Source organism: Xiphophorus couchianus, chromosome 15 (assembly GCF_001444195.1).
Source record: "Xiphophorus couchianus chromosome 15, X_couchianus-1.0, whole genome shotgun sequence".
Lineage (NCBI taxonomy): Eukaryota > Metazoa > Chordata > Actinopteri > Cyprinodontiformes > Poeciliidae > Xiphophorus > Xiphophorus couchianus.
The window spans coordinates 3,987,663-4,007,705 of NC_040242.1; the positions used below are offsets into that span (position 1 = coordinate 3,987,663).

Below are 20,043 nucleotides of genomic sequence, written 5' to 3' on the forward strand. Positions count from 1 at the left end.
CTACAGACAACGTCACATTTTTCACGCAGTTTGACATTTTGTCGTGTAAAATTAAAAGAAAAATAGTCTGAAAAACAGCCGGAAGCAGCATAAACGTTTAACATCCAGGTTTTATTGAGTGTTTTTGGTGGTCACATACAACACCAACACCATTTTCACTTAACACAGATTTAAATAACAGCCTGTTTATTCATCAGTCTGGCTTTTATTCTGAATGGACAACTTATACAGGAAGTTTGATAGGTATACTTTTAATTTTTTTTCATAATTTTAAGACTCTTCTAGAAGAATCTAAAAATATTTTTCACCACTGATTGAAACCTGATGAAATCCGCATAATTCCTGCGTGGCTCAAAACGAGCCTTTTTTTTTTTTTTTAACGTTTAAGGTTTTTCAGAATAAAAGCAGCTCTGAATGGAACAGCTTCACCAACACATCCACAGGTTTAGCATCAAGTCCACTAATTTTAGCAGGAAATAGCGACACCTGGTCCAGGTAGCAGCTAAGCAACATCGACAAGGACCGACCAAATTCAGAGCAAGCAGCAAAACTTTCAGCACGAAACTATTTCAGTTAAACACAAACAGGCTAAGCTAACGTGATCTACGTCACATTGACGGTTCTTAGTCTAAAGTCAGAGGTTCCAACGTCAGTCCTAAAGGGACGGCAACAACATGTAACAAACTGGTAAAATATGATGTGACACATACAAAGGTGTGACCACTGATTTTATTGGTCGCTTAACATAATTAAAAGGGGGTGAAAGTAGCGGAGTGTAGTACCGAGTTACACCACAAGGTGGCTGTGGTTTCCGTGAGACGGTTTGGTGCATCTTTTCCCCTCTCTACTTTACCAGGCCTCACCGATAAAGTGCACAAATGGTAAAGTCTCCGTCTTATATTTGTTTAATTAGATGTAGCTAATGTCCACCAAGGACACGGTGATGATTACAATAAACTGTTTATCATACAACATTTGTTACTGCATTAACTAGGTTTATAAACACTACGTTTTAAGAGTGAAATAACCGTTCTACTGTGTTAGCGTTTTTGGGGCTAGCATGCTAGTTGCCCCGCTAGCTTAGCAGCTAACTGCTAAACCGTTAGCGGTGATAATACCAGCTTGATACTTGATACATGATGCTACAGAGGCATACAATGATGCATTCAGTGGCGTTATTAGCCTTTCATAATGGTTTTCAGACTTTCGTTTAAAATAAAAAGTGAATTTACATTGACTGCACAGTAAAATGACGTGTTTTTTGTTGTGCTAGAACTTTAGCCCCGTGAAACCACGGTTAAAGTGGAGCTGTAGCTCCCAAATGTAAACTAAAGTGAGGGCACACTTCCGCTATTGCACCAACAGAGGAGTAAACGCTTTAGCATTTTTGCTGACTTTGAGAATACCTAGCTTTAACATAAATTACTTTTCCCCACAAATTCTAAAGCGCTAATTTACTTGGATATTTTGTCTTTTCAGTTGAATAAAGTTTGACATCTGAGTAAGCGCAAACGGTACAGGTAGGTGTATAATATGCTGGAGCATGTGTCATTGACAACAGGGTTGAAGCTTGTGCTTTAGCATTAGCTTTCATTAAATACTGTGCTGGCATAGCTCTTTAGTGCTTGCGAACTAATACTTATGATTAGTGCTTTAGGGTTAGCACAAATAACTTCTTACTTAATGGTGTCCTGACGTTGAAGACCCCTGTCCTGGTTCATTCATGGGCTACTGAAGAACCTGGAGCTAAAGAGACATCTAAAACACGAAGGACACCTTCTCTTGCAGACAGGAGTTGGTTCCTACAGACGAGAACATCACAACAACAACATGCAGCAGATTTTTTACGACACTACAAAGCATGCAACTACAGAAGATGGCTCTCCTTCGTCTTCATCATGCGCTCACAGGATGCTCTCGCGCTCCTCGCCGAAGGTGACGGTGTCAGAGGACACGGTGCAGATCTCTGGAGGATCACCGGGTTTCAGGCCCCTCTTCAGGTGGACCACTCGGACGTTCTCATTGTTGGGGCCGGGCCTGGTGGTGGTGGTCGGTGGGATGATGACGTCCCCGGTGGAGGTCTGGTTGGAGGAGGTGGAGCCCTCAGTGGGCGGGCGTGGTCGGCCTCCCTGCTGGGCGTTGGTGTTGTTGTTCAAGGTGACATTGCTGGGCGTGCGGTTGAGGTTGTAGCTCTTGGAGGAGGTCCAGCTCTCCTCAGGGCTGCTGGTCAGCAGGCTGCACTGGTCTTCGGAGCAGATGGACATCCGGGTCACGGCCGGGTCGTGGAGGCCGCTCAGGCTGCTGGGAATGCCGCGCTTCCTGGCAGTGCTCTCCTCGTCCAGCTCGATCAAGTTGGCCCTCTCCAGCTGCGACAGGTCGGCCTCCTCATCCTGAAGCGAGTGGTTGGGCGAGCTTTCGTTGGAGCGCACGCCAGAGTCAGACGAATCTTTCTTATCCAACATGGCGTCTGAAAGGTAATCCTTCCCCTTCAGCGCCAGTGACCCGCCAGGCAGCTTGGCATCGACCGGCTTCTTTCCGTCTTTTGGCAGGAGGGGGTTGTCGGACTCTTCAGACTCCTCGTCGTCACTAGTCAGCTTCTGGTAGCGCAGACTGCCACTACCGGCCTTCACCTTCAGGTCGCCGGCGCCCTGGAACAGCCCGCCTCTCTCGGCCGATAGCTTGCGGGTCAGCAGCGACTTTGAGGAACTGCTCTTCTCGTCCTCTTCGGTGATCGGATCCAGAGCGTCGCCACTAGAGGCAAAGTCGGTGTTGTCGGCTGGTAGTTTGGTGCTGCTTCTCTTGTTGAAGGACTTACGTCCATCTTGCTCCGTGCTGTCCTTGCTCTTGTCCCCGGCTGATGATGTCATGAACTGCCCCGGCTGCGGTTGGACGGGCTTCTCCCCGACTCCGCTCATCTCCAGCTGCGCCATCTGGGCGATGTACTCCTGGTAGGCGTTGCGGTACTCGGCCTGCTGCTTGTCGGTGAGCTTGCCGATGTCGTTGGAGGACTCCTGTGAGTTCAGGCTGGTCATGCTGGCTGTTCGGTGAGGGCCACCCTGTGGACGGTTGGTGGAATAACAGTTAGCAGCTGACATCATCGTCCCGTTGGGCGGTTCTGAGGGGACTCACCATCCAGGGCATGTTTCCGGGTCGCGGCGCCTCGTCTAAGCCCACGCCGCTCAGCTCCTCAAAGCTCAGGTTGAAGCTGTACATTGGTGACGCGTCGGCGTTGGCGGCTTCGGCGAGAGGCGGCGCCATGACCCGCCTTCCGACCTCTGTGGGGACACCGACTACGCTGCCTTGCTCGCTGGCGGTTTCCTCATGCAGCACCTGACTCTCAATATGACGCATCTCCAGGATCTGCAGCAGAATGAAGGGGAGCCATTAAACCCGGACCTGCTCTGTGTTCTGAACCGCCCCGGATGGACCGATACCGACCGTGGCTCTGAAGAGCTGCCAGTCTCCAAAGTTCATGTTCATCTCCTTCTTCAGCTCATCAATGTTGCACTGGGACAGAACTCTGCCGTTCACGTTGGCCTGCAGACAGAACATCAACACAACGCCGTTAGCCTCAGCCCGGTGGCGCCGCCACAGTCAGAGCGGGTCGGGATGCGGACCTTCTTGATGGTGGTGGTGTACTGGACCACCATGCTCTGGTCGATGCCCTCGGTCTGCCGCACGCGCTCACAGACACCATCCGTCGTCATGGAGCTGAGGAGGACGGCGGGAACACCTGACACGACCGAAGCCGAGCCCTGGAGGCGAACAGAACCAGCCATTACAAACCGGATCGACAGAACTTCATGAGATCTGAGTATTTATCATTAGTGTCGTCACGGAAACACGGGTCAGTAATTAGCTGCCAGGAAGACGGAACACATCAGGAAGATGGATTCCAGCTAAAATCTGGGAAACGGGGAAACTGAGAGGCTCAAACCAAACAATTTAATCAGGATCATGCAAACAGATCTGGTTACCATGGAGATCAACAGTCATATTTTAACAATGTGGTAATACAGCAGAACCTAATCTAATAAATGTTATGATTATTAAAAGTAATTATCATAATGAAAAAGACAGTAATATACTTAAAAAAAAATTATACTATAAAATTTAGTGAAGTTAATATATGGACATAAAGTTAAAGAAAAATTGAATATTTTATTCTGAATATTGAATATTTTAAAGAGACAAATATAATTTTCTCTCTTTAAATGAAACTACAGCTGGGGAGTGAAGTTAAAATAAATAAAAAATTAAAATATTTATCTTAATAAATATTTTTATTGTCATTATAAGACAATAAAAACTGACAGTCATCTAATTTTTAAATTATGTATATTTATTTGAATTAGATTTAAGTGAATTTATTACTAATATTGATAATAATAATAATCCTGAGAAGAAGATGAAGGAAAAAAAAGTTTTTTATTTTATTTATAGGACATTTAAGCTGAATCTAAACTGATGGTTTCACTTTTTATCTTAATAAACATTTGATGTTTTAATCAGAACCTTAATCTGTTGACCTTTAATCTGAAATCCTCCAGTATTTGAAATAATCCCTCAGTCAGGGTCAAAGTGCAGGTTGGGGGGTGGGTCAAACGTACGTTTCCCCAACAGGTGAGAAAGTTTTCAGGTGAGGAGATGAAAGTGCAAGTGAAGCTACAGGTTGTCCAGGCAAGGTGCATGCTGGGAAACCGACTCTTTATGTCCACAGAATCCAGTTAATCTGTGGAGGTTTCAGTTCAGAAACGATCAAATTAAAGAAATATGAGCAGATGCTAATGGCTAGCTAGCCGGACGCTAATCGTCTCGTATTTTAGAATGCAGAGGACTTCTGTGGACATATGAGGGACGGGGTGGGGAACGTCCAACATGGAGGGTTCAGTACCTGCTTCCTTTTAAAAGATGAACTCTTAGACTGCAGACAGACAGACAGGCGAGGGATGGACACATCAGGAAATGAATCTGATAACAATCATCAGCAGCTCTGACACAAACCAACCCACAGGAGAGGAAATGGAGGAAAAACAGAAGAAGAAGAAACTAAAACCCCTGAGGTCTGACTCTGCAGACCTGATGTCAACCTGGAGATAACAGAATCTGACATAAATGTAATCTTTATGAATCATTTATAATGCTTGTTTAGGATCAGCCGCTTCAGCTGCCACCAACATGCTCAGCAGTTGGTGTGCTGACCATCGGATATTTTGAACTGAACTGCAGCTAATTTCACCTGGCTTTCCTCTTGTGATGTCAGAACACCTAGACAGGTGAGTTTGGTGAGTCAAGTCTCTGATTTTTACTGATTCTTCACGTGGATAACTTACGGCTGCAGCGGCGCCGGCGTCCCGGCTGAAGGAGACTTTGGGCGGCGGCCGCAGGTGAAGATGTGGAGGGAAGGGAGCCACGAACGGGCGTGGCAGCTGGTAGAGGTGGTGGGAGAAATATGGCTGAACGGGGGTGAAAACCAAAATAAGGGTCATGGATGGAGGCGTTCAACAGAAAATAAACCCTGAATCTCTCAGAGATTCACTGCAAAACATGGAAATTAAATCAAAATGATGAAAAGAAATGAATGAAACCAAAGAAGGAGGTCACATGACATCACAGGCAGGTGGGCGGGGCCCGGACTCACCCTGTTGTAGAAGGGGTGCTGCGGGCCGGCCATGCCGCTGTAGTAGCTGCTGTGCGGCTGCGGGGAGATGACGCCCCCTACTGGCGGGTTGAACGGCCCGCTGAAGGAGGCGGAGGGCGAGCAGGCGGACGACACCTGGCTGTAGACGGAGGTGGGGCGGGGCTGGGCCTCCTGCAGTGGCATGGCGGGGTACGTGACCCCGCCCAGGTTCATCTGCTCCCGCGCCGCACGCACATCTGGAACGAGACGGAAAACATCTGGGATGAAACATCAAACAGAAACAGAACCGGATCCAAACTAAGAGAAGATGAACAAAATGAGGAGAAAACATCTGGAGAAACAAAAACTAGAATATCTGGATCAAACTGGAACATCTGATCCAAACTGGAGCGTCTGGCCCAGGCCTGGTTCTGGAGCTCTGACCTGCGATGATCTCCCTCAGCTTGGGGTCCAGGTTGACGGTGCAGGGCAGGAAGGTGCGGACGTCTCTGGCGGTCAGGACCGGTGTCCGTGACGACAGGAAGACCTCGAAGCTGCGGATGTCGCCGTCGATCTCCAGCAGCGGCTCCACGTCCTTGGTGGTGGGGATGTTCTTGGACACCCTGAGGAGCGGAGGACAGCAGCGGTTCAGACGGCGGGTCGGACCGGCGGCGGCAGCGGGAGGTGAATGTGCCCTCTGACCTTTCATAGATGCTCTTGAGCGCGGCCTGGTCGGGGACGCCGTCGGTCTCCTCCAGGTACAGGATGAGCCAGGACGTCCTGTAGGGCCACTGCTCCGTCAAGTTGATCCAGGACGCCAGCCGGTCCCAGTTGAAGTTGATCTGATTGGCTCTCAGGAGGCGACCTGGACAGAAAGAGGCGGAGTCAGACATGAAATGATGACCGTATGATAATCTGAGGTCAAAATATTATGGTTTGGTGAAGGGCTGAAGAATATGGCTGAAAAACGTATCATAATATCAGCATTTAAATCAGTCGATATTGATAAGTATTGATTAGCTTTTAGTTTTAGCTAAAAATTGAGTTTTGGCTGAAAATTGAGCCAAACTGGTGACGTGTCATTTCCTGTTTTATCCACCGTTCTCAACTCGTTATTTTAAGCAGTTATGAGGCATAGTGGCAAAACCTGAAACTGCTGCTGTGCAAGTTATTCAACTGGCTGTTGCTAGGCAACAACAAAGTGAGTGAGTTGATTCCACAAACCGAGCTTAGCGGTTGTGAGAGGCTCCTTTGACTGCATCTCCCAGAATGCTGTGCGGTTCGGAATCAGTTCAGTGAAATGATTGAACATTCTATTTATTATCTATTATCTATTGATACTGATCACATGTTATTGATTTACTGCTCAGCCCTAGTTTTGCTGTATTATGATTGCAGCTCTAAATTCTGTTATTTTGAATTTCTTTAGCATGTTTTGCAACTTTCGTAAGCGATTTGCTGCTCATTTGTGGGCTGATCTTCACTCTTTGACCTTTGACCTGTTGCTGTCAGATCCACCAGTGTTCTGAAAGGACATTCGTGAATTTAATTGGAATTTCAAATTAGCCTTTAACTTTAATCTCTGTAGTTATAGTCAGTTTTAATCATAAATATGAATGCTTGCTTACAAAGTACGTATTTGGGACTCGGTATTTTTAGCTTTCACTCAAAATTAGTTAAATTAACAAATCCAACGACTCCAAAACACTGCAGAAAACATGTTATTTGTTTCACTATTGCTAAATGCTAAAGGCAGCTCGTTTATTTGAAGGCAGCATAAACTTAACCGCTAACTGGCTCATGCCTGGTGTCCAGGTGTGAGCGATCGCCGAGGAGGAGGGCGGGGCTTACCTGTGACGGAGACAATGTTGAGCAGCCGCCTCATGGTCTGCGGGCTGATGTCGTTGAACCAGTCCTCTGTCACCATCAGCTTCGTCAGGTCGAACGACATCTGGCGCGTCACCGAGCGCTGCACCTGGCGCCGCCGGTACGTGTCCTGCACCAACGCAACAAAAGTCACATGACCTCAAGCAGCTGGAGGACCAGTCAAAGTCCCAGTTACCTCCTAGTCTGACTCACCCGGCGGTTCAGCGTCGTCTTGCTGCCGAATTTTGTTAACTCTCCCAGACTATGCTGAGACAACTTCCTGTCCAGCTCTTCGTGCCAACCCACTGAAAGCACACACACATGCACACGCTATTAAGATGTTTTAAGACCTTTATGAATGGCATTTAAGATTTATACAACCACAGAAATGTGCGAACTTTGTCCAGCCGACTGGTGATAATAGATGCAAAAAAGTTAGCTTGCTAGCAAGCAAGTTAGCAAGGATATATTAGCAGCTAGTCAGCAGTAGCTTCAACAGCCTCGAGTCGCTCAAACTTAAAAGTTTGAGACTCAAAATGTTGAATTTCTATATTACTACAGAAATATACAAACTTTGTCCAGCAAACTAGAGATAAATCTGCACTTACCCATGATCGACACAAAAGAACTAGTTTGCCAGGTAGCTAGCAAGCTAGCAAGGGCATATTAGCAGGTAATTAGCAGTAGCTTCCACTGTCTTCTGTCACTCAAACTTAAAAGTCTGAGAGAGACTCAAACCTTCTAGTGTCTCTTAAAAATTTGAGACTCAAGACTTTTGCCAAAAGTCCCACAATAAAAAAGTACATAGAATATTAAATTGACCTGCCATGACAAAATTTAAGACCTGTGATTAACATATTAAATTCAATTCAGAAAGACTTTATTGATGCAAAATTAAAATTAAATGTTGGTATAACATCAATTTAAGATATTTTAAGGCCTTAATTGTACATACATGAAATTAAGAAATTAAAAAAATGTGTGGACACCCTGCTTGCTTCCTTTCTCATCGTCATGGTTACCTTCAGAGTTGGCAGCGTCGCCGTTGGCGGGCGCGGTGGCACACATCTTCCTGGCGCTGGACAGCCCCCTGCTGTTGAGGAAGACGGGCAGGTGGACGATGTTCCTCATGTAGTCGTGTCCGTTGATGTTGGAGTCTCTGAGGACGCTGTTCAGGTTCTGGTTGATGGCTTTGATGATGATGTGGGGGTCGCTGGCGAAGATGGAGATGAACGGACCTTTGGAAAATAAAACCCGGACCTGCAGGAGGCGGAGAAGAAAGCCGTGTTTCTCAGTGGTGTCTAAATTTAACTAGGAGTTCCTCAGGGCTGCGTATTCAGGTCCATGTAGTTCACTCAGTGTCTTCTCACCGTGTCGAGCATCTGCAGGACTTTATCCTGCTCACAGGAGTCCAGACCATCGATGACGACCACCAGCCGGGTCTGGTGCTGCGTGAAGCTGTCGATGGTCTTCGCCATCTTCGCCATCAGCTCCACCTCGTTCTTCAACACCTGAGGAGAAAACCAGCGAAGTCTGCAGCGTTAAAACACTCCTTCAGGCATGATGGAGATCCTGCTAATAAGTGCCTGTGAAAATAAGAATGAAATAAATTAACTGAAAAATAAATAAATTAATAAAGTGAAAAAAAAGAAATTAAATATAAAAAATGAAATTATTGCCAGCATATAAAAAATACCTAAAAATATAATAAAAACAACAAAAATGAAGTAGCTGTCAGTAAAACTAATAACATAAAAACATTAAAATGAAAAATAATGAAGAACTGCTAAAAATAAATACAAATTAAACACAAAAATAAATTCATAAAAAAGAAGCTCCTGCCAGGAAAAATAAAATGATAAAAATTATAGCAAAAGTCATAGAAATAAAAAGGTAAAAAATAAATTAAAAATAAAATTTATAAATAAATGAGCAAAATAAGAATAAACAAAAAAGCTAAAATTAAATAGTAATAAAAAGATAAGAAAACCAAAAAAGATCATGTCAGGAAAAATAAATAAAAATGCAATAAAAAAAGTTGTGGGCAGACTAAAAGCTGGAATCCCGTCTGACCTTCATGAAGCCCTCGCTCTTCAGTTTGTGCATCCTGTTGGCGGCGCCGTGGAGCCTCTTCCTCTGCGAGTTCAGCACCGAGTCGGTGACCTGCCACCACGTCTTGCAGTTGAGCAGCAGGGCAAGGCCGACCACGCTGCCGATGGCGATCAGCACGGCGTTCACTGTCTGGTTCTCGCCGTCCACCTTAAAGACGGCCAGCAGCGCCATGCCGGTGATCAGGCAGGCCAGGACGAAGACGAAGAGGATGAAGGACGGCACACAGCACGTCTTCTTCCACTTCTTTTTACCTGCAGGAGGGCAGAGAGGAAGAGCTCCACTGTAAAAATATCCACATGATGTAAAACTAATATTACAGGTAAATATAGAAATGTTGATATAAAACTGATCAAAGATCCTTGAAAAAGATTTGAAGCATCTTTACTGCCCCCTGCTGGCTGGTTGGAATATTGACAGGATATAACAAAGCAATAAAATAATATTTTAATTCGTTTAAAGGATATTTTAAAATTAATTTTTCAATTCTAGCTTCACCTTTATTTGTCTTTTAATATACTTAAAGTTTATTGTCTTAATTTGTTAGAATAGAATACAACATGGTGTATGTTTTGAATAAAAGAGTTTCTAACTCAATAGAGTCGATAATTGAATCGGTATCAATAAATTCTTATCAGTTTCCATCCCTAATCGTCTAAGCATCTCACCTTGCGTCTCCTCCGTCTTAAACACCCTGAAAAGTCGTGTTGCTAGGAAACCAAACTCTCTCTCGCAGGCGTCCGACAGCGTTGCGATCATCTCCGCCATGGACGTCTCTCCTCCCACGCTGGACAGACGGTTGTAGTCCGTGAACAGGAACCTGCAGAGGAGGTCAGAGTATCATCAGCGCTCAGCTCTCCTGTGTTTCCACGGCGATAAATACAACTTCCATCTTGTCGTCTGTTTCTGGTCGGTTTTTTTTCCAAAGTTGTCAGAAAAGTAGAGAGATATATATAATATGGGTAAATATCGGTTATTGGCCAAAACAGTAATGTTAATATTGGATACTTATATCGGCCCAAATTTTCAGATCAATACATTCCTGATATTTACGTGTCAAAACTCGTTTTTGTGGATGTTTTTTGTATTTAATGTTTGTAACTGAAGCAAATGCTTCATTTTAAGGTGGTAAAAAAAAGCTTGTATTTCCTGTCTTCCACACTTTGAAGATTAAATGTTTCTGCTCCTGGTTTTATGTCCCTCCTGAGGAACTGCTGATGGAGCAGTCCGGTCTTAACAGATGTGGTAATTTAGACCCCATGAGTCTAAATTACCCTGAGCATGGTCCAGAGGGGTTGCGTGGGCTTTTACAAGGTTTCCCGCTGTCTGACTGTGACATCTGCCGCGCTCCTCCTGAGTGTTGAGCTATATTCCTGATCCAAGTTGAGATAACTGATGGTTTTACACCTGCCTTTTTAAAAAGCTCTTCCTTTGTGCTCTTTGCCACGCTGCTTCCTGTTTGCTCTGCTTTAATGCCGGCCAAACATCACTGTGGTTAGCTGGTAGGCTGCAGATCTCCATCGTTTCTACCATATTTATGATGCATTCCCACCAGGCTGTGAGCGACGTGCGTTACCTGACAGGCAGGGCTCTGGTGCTCTGCTCTGGCAGCTCTGGCGGGTTGACGAACATCAGCCTCAGCAGCAGCTCCAGGTAGCCGATGTGTCGGGCCAGGCGCGTGCTCAGCAGCCACGCCCACGTCCAGTTGTCGCCCTCGCGCCGCCCGCCGAAGTACACCACCACTGTGGAGCAAACAGACGGCTCCATCAGCAGTTCCTCTACAGGAGGAGGAAGAGAATAAACCCTGACGCACCGAAGAAGAGGTAGAGCAGCGCCAGCAGGCTGAGGGAGACAGCCATGGCGAGCTTGGGGTCGACGGTGAAGCCGAGGACGACGGCGACGGAGCCGCAGAACAGTAGAGACAGGAAGACGACGAGCCAGGAGAACTGGAAGAGCGGCTCGATCTGCTGACCGGCAAACGTCTTCATCTCATCTGAGGTGGAGGAGAAAAAGGAGGAGGAGGAAGTGGAGGAGGAGTGGCGTTAACTCGTAGGTATGAAGTCAGGGTTCAAACACACTTCACAGAAAAATTCAAGAACTTTTCAAGCATTTCAAGGTCATTTTTCAAACTTTTTCAGCTCCATACTTTGAAAGACGACAGTTTCAATTCACCGTTTTACCACATGATTTATTACTGTTATCAATCATGTTTTATGGTAGAATTTTACATTCCAGAACAGGGACAAGAAAAGCTAAAATATAACAAAACATTATGTTTCGAAACCTCTCTACGCACTGACTGTTCTGAGAAAGATTTTAATCAAACCTTATAGTTTATTAAACAAATTGTGCAGTTTGAATATCAAGCACTTTCAAGGATTTTATACAGAAATAAACCTTGAAGATAACACATTTCTTATCATAAGAATTGTAATTTATTGCGGTCTCAATAAATGTAATTTAATTATGTTAACTGAAAAACAAAATCTACATTATTTTCTCAACATTTTGCTCCACAAGAGCATCAATAAATATCAGTAAATTTGAAACAAGTGTGATTAACTGCAGTTACTGTTTGCAGTTTGGTGATATAAATCAGACTTCTTTAAATAAGAAACTTAAATGGTAACGTCTCTCAAGAGCTTTATTTGTGTTTGTGGTGACATGAATGCTGAAGTTACAACCATAAAGTTACCAAAAAATTTAGTTTTTACCATAATTTTTATCATTATCACAGTACTATAACAGAATATTGTAATAAAATGCTGTATTGTGTGTGTGTGTGTGTGTGTGTGTGTGCTGACCCTCCAGTTTCTTGAGCAGGAAGGACTTGCCGGAGCCCCACTGGGCGTACAGACCCACGCAGATGGGCGGCTGCATGGTGGGTTCGCTCAGGATGTCGGCCAGAGCCGAGCTGTACAGGTCGTAGCCCAGCATGTCGCCGTCCGTCTCCGTGGGCGACAGGTGACCTGTGGGGGGGCGGGGCACATGAGAGGTCAGGTCACCGTTAGGAACGGGTCACATGATCGTCAGGGAGGAGGAAGACGTACGAGCGCCGAAGATCTGGGTGAGGATGCTCTTCTGGTGGCTGCAGTCGATGTTGTACGGCGTCTCTCCGGCCTTGTTGGGCCGGTACAGCAGGCGGCCATCTTTGGGGTTGCGGAGCAGCAGTTCGGCGAGGCGACGGCTCCGGCCGCGGATGGCGACGTGGAGCGGAGTGTCTCCTTTCTGAGCAAACGGACAGAAGCAATGAGGAAGTCAGGTTACCGTTAGGAACGGTAGGACGTGTCTGTACCTGCGTTTCCATGACAAATGAGCGCAAATCTTTGTCTGCTAGTTTAAAAAAAACCAACAATTTCATAATTGTGGTGTTTCTATTTAATAATGCATTAAATTAAAAATGCATGAATAAGGTTGTTCACATGATAAATCATAAAAAATCATGGCAGAGACGGATACACACAGCTAAATAAGATATATTAATAATTCAGTCATCATCCATCAGCCAATCAAAGGAGATGTCGGAGTCTTCTTCAGCTGTTGGAGCGACAAGCCCCACCTACTTGTGGGGCTCTGTGTGCAGCGTTTTGGGGTCATTTTAGTTGTCCATTTTACATTAGAGCTGAGAATTCAACACAGAATGACACAACCTTTTATGAACCACAAAGAAGACCACTTCCTGTTGTCTTCTTTGTGGTTTTCGGCAGTAGTAACATCTGGATGTTGATCACGATTCGTTTGATATGAAAAAAGTTTTTCCAATACAGTTTTGTGAAATACATCTATTTCGATACGTCTGAAAGTTGCCTCATCCCAGCTTTTCTCCCAGAGTTTTTTTTTGTTAAATTGCCGTGTTTTCATTAAGCTAATTTACTTCATAGTTTCAGTTTGTGTAATTCTGCTGTTTATGGAAACGCAGTTTGTGTTTGGAGGTTTCTGTGACTCTGAGTCTCCCACCTTGTCCACAGCCGACACTTTGGCTCCTTTGTCCAGCAGCAGCTCCACGATGTCGATGTTCCTCATCTTAGTGGCTTTGATCAGCGGCGTTTCTCCGTCCTGACAGGAAAACACACACTCATCATTGATGTGATCAGCCCGGTGTGTGAACGCTCTCTGGGATCCAGTGGATTCACCTTGGTGCACGTCTCGGTGTCGGGGTTGCACTGCAGGATGTCCCGGACCATGGTGGTGTTTCCCTTCTCCACAGCCCAGTACAGAGCCGTCTTGTTCTCCTGGAGACGCAAAAGGTCCGACAAAAACATGAGGGAGGAAATCTGCTAACAACAAACAAGCTAAAACCCACAGAGGACGTTAGCTAGTTTATAATTCACCAACATCCTGGAACCAGAATGTCAGTTTATGTGTTTTTTCTCACTTAATCACTTTTATTTTCCAACATATTGATGGGCTGCAGCATCAAAAAGCTGTCAAAAGTTTTAAGGAAAATTCCACCAAAGTGGGCGGAGCCAGAAACAGAGGGGCGTGGCCAGGTCAACTGTTCAGACAAGCGACTCGCAACAAAAATACGACCTTAAAATCCGCCGACTTTTTACAAAAAAAGAGAGTAGCAACAAATGTAGTGACTTCTTTCAAAAATCCAAATAGTGAAAGATCTACAGACTTTCTTGAAAAAAGAGACTAGCAATGAATCTAGCAACTTATTTTTCCTCAAAATAGTGACTGGCGAGTCCTTAAAGTTTCATGTTTATGATCTGAGTAACCAGACCTTTACTTTGCACCCAGGAAACAGCCTAACAGAGTAACCGTCTCACGTTTTCTGCCCAGGAAATTGAACAAAAAGTCTCTGAAATTAAAACGTTCTTGTTTACCACCAGCAGGGGTCTTCATCTCCGTTTTTGGTTTGTTTTCCAAGAACAGACCCACCAAATATCAGAGAAACTGATCTCTGTGGTCCATTAACTCTTAGATTCTTAACATGGACACAATGTAAACGTTTCTACAAGAACTTGAATCCATTTTTAACGGTTTTGAGTTAAAGAGCAAAACACACAGGTTGAGGAGAAAGTTGTCAGTTACACAAAAACTAATAAAATACTTTAAAGTTTCCAGTTGTAACAGTGACAGTGATGCTGCAGTACTTTTTGACCTTTGACCTGCCGGTTGGATCTCACCTGTCCTCTGATGTCGATGTCGGCGTATTTGTGCAGCAGCGCTCTGACGATCTCCACATGGCCGCCCCTCACCGCTCCGATCAGAACCGTGTCCCCACTCTGCGAACACACACCGTGCCGTTAGCTTCCCAGTGGAGCAGAACCGGAACCAGAACCAGAACCGGTCGGGTCCTAACAGACGGCGCCTCACCCGGTCGGGGATGTTGACGTACGTCCCAGCGTCCAGCAGGTCCTGGACGATCTCGGTGTGGCCCTCCTTGGCGGCGATCATCAGCGCCGTGTTGCCGTCCTTGTCGGTCATGTTGACGTTGGGGTTCCTCTTCAGCAACTCCTTCACCACCTCCGTGTAGCCGCCCTTCACCGCCACGATCAGCGCCGTCATGGAGTTCTGTGGAGACCAGTGTCTGTTGTTTCAATGACAGCGATGCTTCAGCAGCAGAAATGTCTGCACTAAATGAGACCAGGATGCAAATTTCTGAACAGTTTCACCTCAAATGTGACGTGTAAAAATAGACTTATCAATTATTCTGATGATTATTCGACTATTCTAACAATTAATGAGATAAAAAATGTTGCCACTCTCTGCAGATTTTTCATTTAACCAGTTAAGCTTATAATCAATGTTAAAATACATAAAAATGCAAATAAACAAATAGTTTAATTCACTTTTTAAATAACAAACTAAACATTTAATTGCCTAAAATGCATTAACAACATTCCTTTAGTGAACACTGGATCATTTGCAGCACAGGATGCATCTACATGTGAAAAGCTCAGACCTTTTTGCTTGACTTAACATCAACACATTGTTGTGCTGATCTGATGATTATATTTATTTAAACGACAGAAAAAGATGCTCATGGGATTATTTTACAGAATCTGAACGAGCTGAAGCTAAAACTCTTGAGAAGTTCTTGGCAGAACAAATTTACAAATAAGATTTTTCTTCTTGAAAGCAAAATGGTTATATTTTGATACAGTTTTGGCCTAGTTACTGCTCTGAGTGTGTTCTTTCAGCAAAAGTTCTTTCATTAAAGAATCTAATAATCCAGTTCGGATCAAACGGCCCTGTTTGGGTCTCAGTTGTTCAGCAGAAATGTTTTAAATTTGTTTAGTCTCATGTACGGTGGCTGGGTGCGGACATACCGCCCCCTCCTGGTCGATGTCGGCTCCTTTCTCCAGCAGGTGCATCACGCAGTCGTAGTGTCCCTTCCTGGAGGCCCAGATCAGAGAGGTGGTGCCGTACTGTCCACAGAGACACACAGGGCTGTTCAGAGACAACATGGCTGCCGGTCATGATTCATTCTGCCTCTGACTGAGCGTCACCTTGTCTGAACAGTTGACTTTAGCTCCATGCTCCAGCAGCAGCTTAACGATGTCGGCGTGTCCCCGTCCCGCCGCCCAGATGATGGGATACACGCTGTACTGCTCAGACAGGAGGAAGACGAGAGCATGAGGGGGTGACGCTCTGCGGCGGGTCAGCAACATGTGGGGGTCTCACCTGTCCCGTGGTGTTGGGATTGGCTCCGTGCTCCAGCAGCAGCCGGGTCACCTCCACTCGACCTTTATAAGCCGCCCACATCAGCGCCGTCCAGCCGCCCTGAACCACACAACCTCATCTTAGACACACATCCACAGCACATCTGCTCCAACTACGTTTCCCATGAGGCATTGCTCTCCCACCATGTCTCTGTGCTCGATGTAGGCGCTGCTCTCCAGCAGCTCCTTCACCACCTCCAGGTGACCCTCTTTGGCTGCAGAGATCAGAGCCGACCAGCAGTCCTGGAAACACACAGGAAGGCCGTGTTACCATGGAAACAGCAGATAATCGACCCACTGGTGTCCTAGCAACCACACAAGATGGAATAAAAACACAGACGGGTGAGCGGCGTTGGGTTCGCTCACCACGTCATCCAGGTTGACGTTGGCTCCCCTCCTGATGAGCTCCTGGACGATCTCCAGGCTGCCCTGCTCCGCCGCCAGCATCAGCGGCGTCTGGCCGTTCTGCAAAATAAATAAACAAGTAAACAAACCAAAAGACGTGAGCAAACACAAACACATAAAAAACACGCAAACAAACCGAAACACATAATAAACCAAAACATGTCAACAAAACGAAACATGTCAAAAACACATGAGCAAACAGAAACATGAATAATTTCTGCATAAATAAATTTTTTGTTCAACAGACATGTTAAATAAATAAACCAGTACTTCAATAAATATTTTGATTAGTACATTTATATTGATTAATTCATTAGTCAACACATAAGCAACAATTTGATCAAATAAAAATAAAACAATTATTTAAAAATATTTGTATTAATACTTCATTATTAATGTTATTAATTTAACATTAATAATGATAACTTTTTAAAAATATAATTTTACAAGTTAAGATGAAAATATAATTTAAAAAATCTTATAAACTATATAAATTAAAATATTAACTACCAAGGAGAAAAAAAGACATTATTTATAAATCCATGAAATTATGAATTTACAAGATACATCATTTCGTAAATTATGAAGACAAAAAAAGAAACAGCAAACAGTCATATGTTACGGTACGGTGCAGTTTGGTTCAGTGCGGTTCGGTTTGGTTCGGTTCGGTTCAGTGCGGTTCGGCGCTGTGCAGTACGTACGTCACTGCGGCCGTCCACCTCCTTGAAGCGGTCCAGGTGAGCCTTCAGGGCAGCCAGGTTCTCCTCCTCTACGTAACTGAACAGGTTCTGGATGGCCAGAGTGGTCATCTTGATGGACGTGGTGGTGTCCATGTCTGCGTTTCCTCACTGCGCCCCCTGCAGGAAGACAGAGGAGTTTCAAACACCTCCAGAAGTTCACAGGTCTTTAAAATAAAAATAAAAGATGAGAGACTCCAGAGCTTCCTGCTGCGTCAGGAACGGTTTGAACCCGCTGAGCTAAAGCTGCTGCAGCTGATATGAAGGCCTGAGCTGACCCCAGATCAGCCTGCTGCCTCCGCTCCCCGCCGATAAACACTTCAATGGGGGCTGGATCTCATTTTCCATCACAGCCAGACGGTAAAATGTGGAGCTGTCGCCATGACAACAGCCTACACGTCTCCCATACAAAGAGGGAGCCAGTGAGCGAGTGAATGTTAATGCAAATGAACAAACAGGGCGTTAGCTACCAGCTGAATCTGGGAGTTCAGACCTGAGACCTGGGTGTGGATCCTTAATGTTCACCCTGACGCTGTAAAAATCCCTAAACGCTGCAATCTGGGGCGATTTCTCCATCCTAAAACCACAGAAACAGCTTCTGCTCGTTTTTAACGTGTAATCAGTCAGAGCCTTTAACAACAGCAGGATAATGAGCAGAATGCAGAATAAAAACATGGTTTTCTTCTCTAACACGGTTTTAACAAACCGAGCAAATAGACTGAAGCTGACGAACCGATTCCTACATGAAAACCTTTCTGATATTTAGGATTTCTGTTCCTGTTGTCTTTAAATCCAGTCAATAAACAACCCAGAATTTTTTTATTTCATATTAGTATTAATAATATGAAATATTATATTATTAATATTACATATTAACAGCATTACACACTTTTTCTGTATAAATTCCAACGTTTTATTATTTCTTCCATAATTATTACAGGTATTTATGTCAACAATGCAGTTAAAAGTGCAAATCTAAATTTAACTTAAAGTGTTTTTAAACATTATAAGTTTAAAAACACTTAATTAAATCCTAATTTTTATTCTCTCATTCATTTAGTATTTTTTCTATTATTATTATTTCATCACATAACTGAGTCTAATATGTGTTGTTTCTGCTTTTGTATGGAAATACAATTAATAAATACATGTTATCCTAATTTTTACACTACTGTTTCTATCGAATTGTGATAATAACAAAAATCATCAGTTGCTTTTAATAAAAACAATAATATACTTTATTTCTAAATGTATGATAACAGGCCACGCCCCCGGTGTTGTGTGGCTGCTGTAACCTGAACAACCTTCACACTGTCGGACACGTTCACTGATTTACGGCCTGCGGCGCCGAACCGCGCAGAAAACCACCTCAAAACAAACCAAAAACGAAACAATTAACAGCTAAAACCTCCATTATAGCGGAAAATACCAGAACCTCGGTGAGGATCTGATTCATTCCGACAGATTCCTCCGCGACAAGTGCGGATCAATAATTCATAGATGGCAGTGAAAGGATGCTGACGGTGAGAAGAGCGGAGAGAAGGAGATTTACCTTCAGAAAAGAACAGCTTTCAGCCTGAATAGCCCGGTTCCGGTTCGGGGTTCGGGTTTTAGGTGCGTTTCTTCGGCCTGTTTTCGGATGACAGTCTGAGGTTATTCTCCATCCCCGACAACAGCAGCCATCTTGATTAGAATAACAACCGAAACAGCAGCACGAGCCAATCACAATCCTCCAATGCGTCATGCGCCAAAAACGAGGACTTTATTTCCGCTTTATCCTGTCAAACTAAAAGCCCCAGTAACAGTTGTTTCCTGCATATAGGTTATTAATATCCGCCAACTTGATAACCCCGAGTTAATTATTTCTCAAAATGTCCACTTTCAACGTTAGTATTATACTAAAAAACATTTTTTTGAAAAGCCTGCCAGGTTTATATTCAACTGCTGCATAAAAATTAAGATATGCATGTTTATAAATATTTTAAATAACATGGTGTCAGAGTTTCCTTTTCTCCTTTATACAAGTTTAATTATTTCTTTGTTATCTTTGTTGTTTAAAACAGTTATAAATGTGTCCATAACATAAGGCCATAATGGATAAAAAAATAGACAATCGTCGTCATAAAAGTTCCAGAGCAGGTTTTGTTAGATGTACTCTGAACTCATAACAGCATCTCTGCTTTCTGAAACTTATTTATTTACGTCTCCAGCGGATGAAAACTTCCCCCAAAATACTTTTAGCTGTAACAACAGTGAAAGGTGGTTCAAATGATCAAAACCACAATTTTTAAACTACTTCTAAAACCAAAGTTATGCACTACTTTGCTTTGGTCCAGCACATAAAATACATATAAAGTACATAGAAGTTTGTGGTTGTAATGTTGATCAACATCAGGTTGTGTCAATATATTTGCATACCACTGCATGTCTGGCTACTTTTGGTTTCAATGTTTTCTTCTTTGAATCTGTTATGAATGCAGATTATAATCTGTGCAGTAAATCTACTTATCTTTATCAGTTCAGAGCATTAGCAGGAACTCTGCTCAGTATCAGTTTACTCAGGGTTAAAGTGCAGAAGTGTGATCTCATGAAAGTACAAGTACAGTGTTGGTATTAGGCCATTAGCTCTAATCGC

General features: G+C 44.1%; 1 protein-coding gene across 3 annotated transcripts; it reads right to left on the reverse strand.

The window, feature by feature from the left end:
* Positions 1 to 92: 92 nt before the first annotated feature.
* Positions 93 to 19,126, reverse strand: kidins220b (kinase D-interacting substrate 220b). Of its 3 annotated transcripts, XM_028039853.1 has the most exons (30): positions 18,961 to 19,126; positions 17,373 to 17,528; positions 16,633 to 16,731; positions 16,411 to 16,509; positions 16,229 to 16,327; positions 16,054 to 16,152; positions 15,874 to 15,972; positions 14,918 to 15,115; positions 14,728 to 14,826; positions 13,729 to 13,827; positions 13,553 to 13,651; positions 12,646 to 12,823; positions 12,400 to 12,564; positions 11,409 to 11,588; positions 11,172 to 11,337; positions 10,264 to 10,415; positions 9,560 to 9,849; positions 8,857 to 8,997; positions 8,509 to 8,746; positions 7,700 to 7,791; positions 7,472 to 7,616; positions 6,323 to 6,485; positions 6,065 to 6,243; positions 5,642 to 5,877; positions 5,334 to 5,456; positions 4,895 to 4,924; positions 3,618 to 3,755; positions 3,439 to 3,537; positions 3,130 to 3,360; positions 93 to 3,056 (listed from the first exon to the last, which is right to left on the reverse strand). In XM_028039853.1, the coding sequence occupies exons 2-30, from the start codon at positions 17,502 to 17,504 to the stop codon at positions 1,905 to 1,907; spliced, it is 5,220 nt and encodes a 1,739-aa protein (XP_027895654.1). In that variant the 5' UTR covers positions 17,505 to 17,528; positions 18,961 to 19,126; the 3' UTR covers positions 93 to 1,904. The 3 variants fall into 3 exon arrangements, with proteins under 3 accessions (XP_027895654.1, XP_027895655.1, XP_027895656.1); XM_028039854.1 differs by lacking the exon at positions 4,895 to 4,924 and having other exon boundaries at positions 18,961 to 19,125; XM_028039855.1 differs by lacking the exons at positions 4,895 to 4,924; positions 5,334 to 5,456 and having other exon boundaries at positions 1,905 to 3,056; positions 18,961 to 19,125.
* Between the last annotated feature and the right edge of the window lie 917 nt (positions 19,127 to 20,043).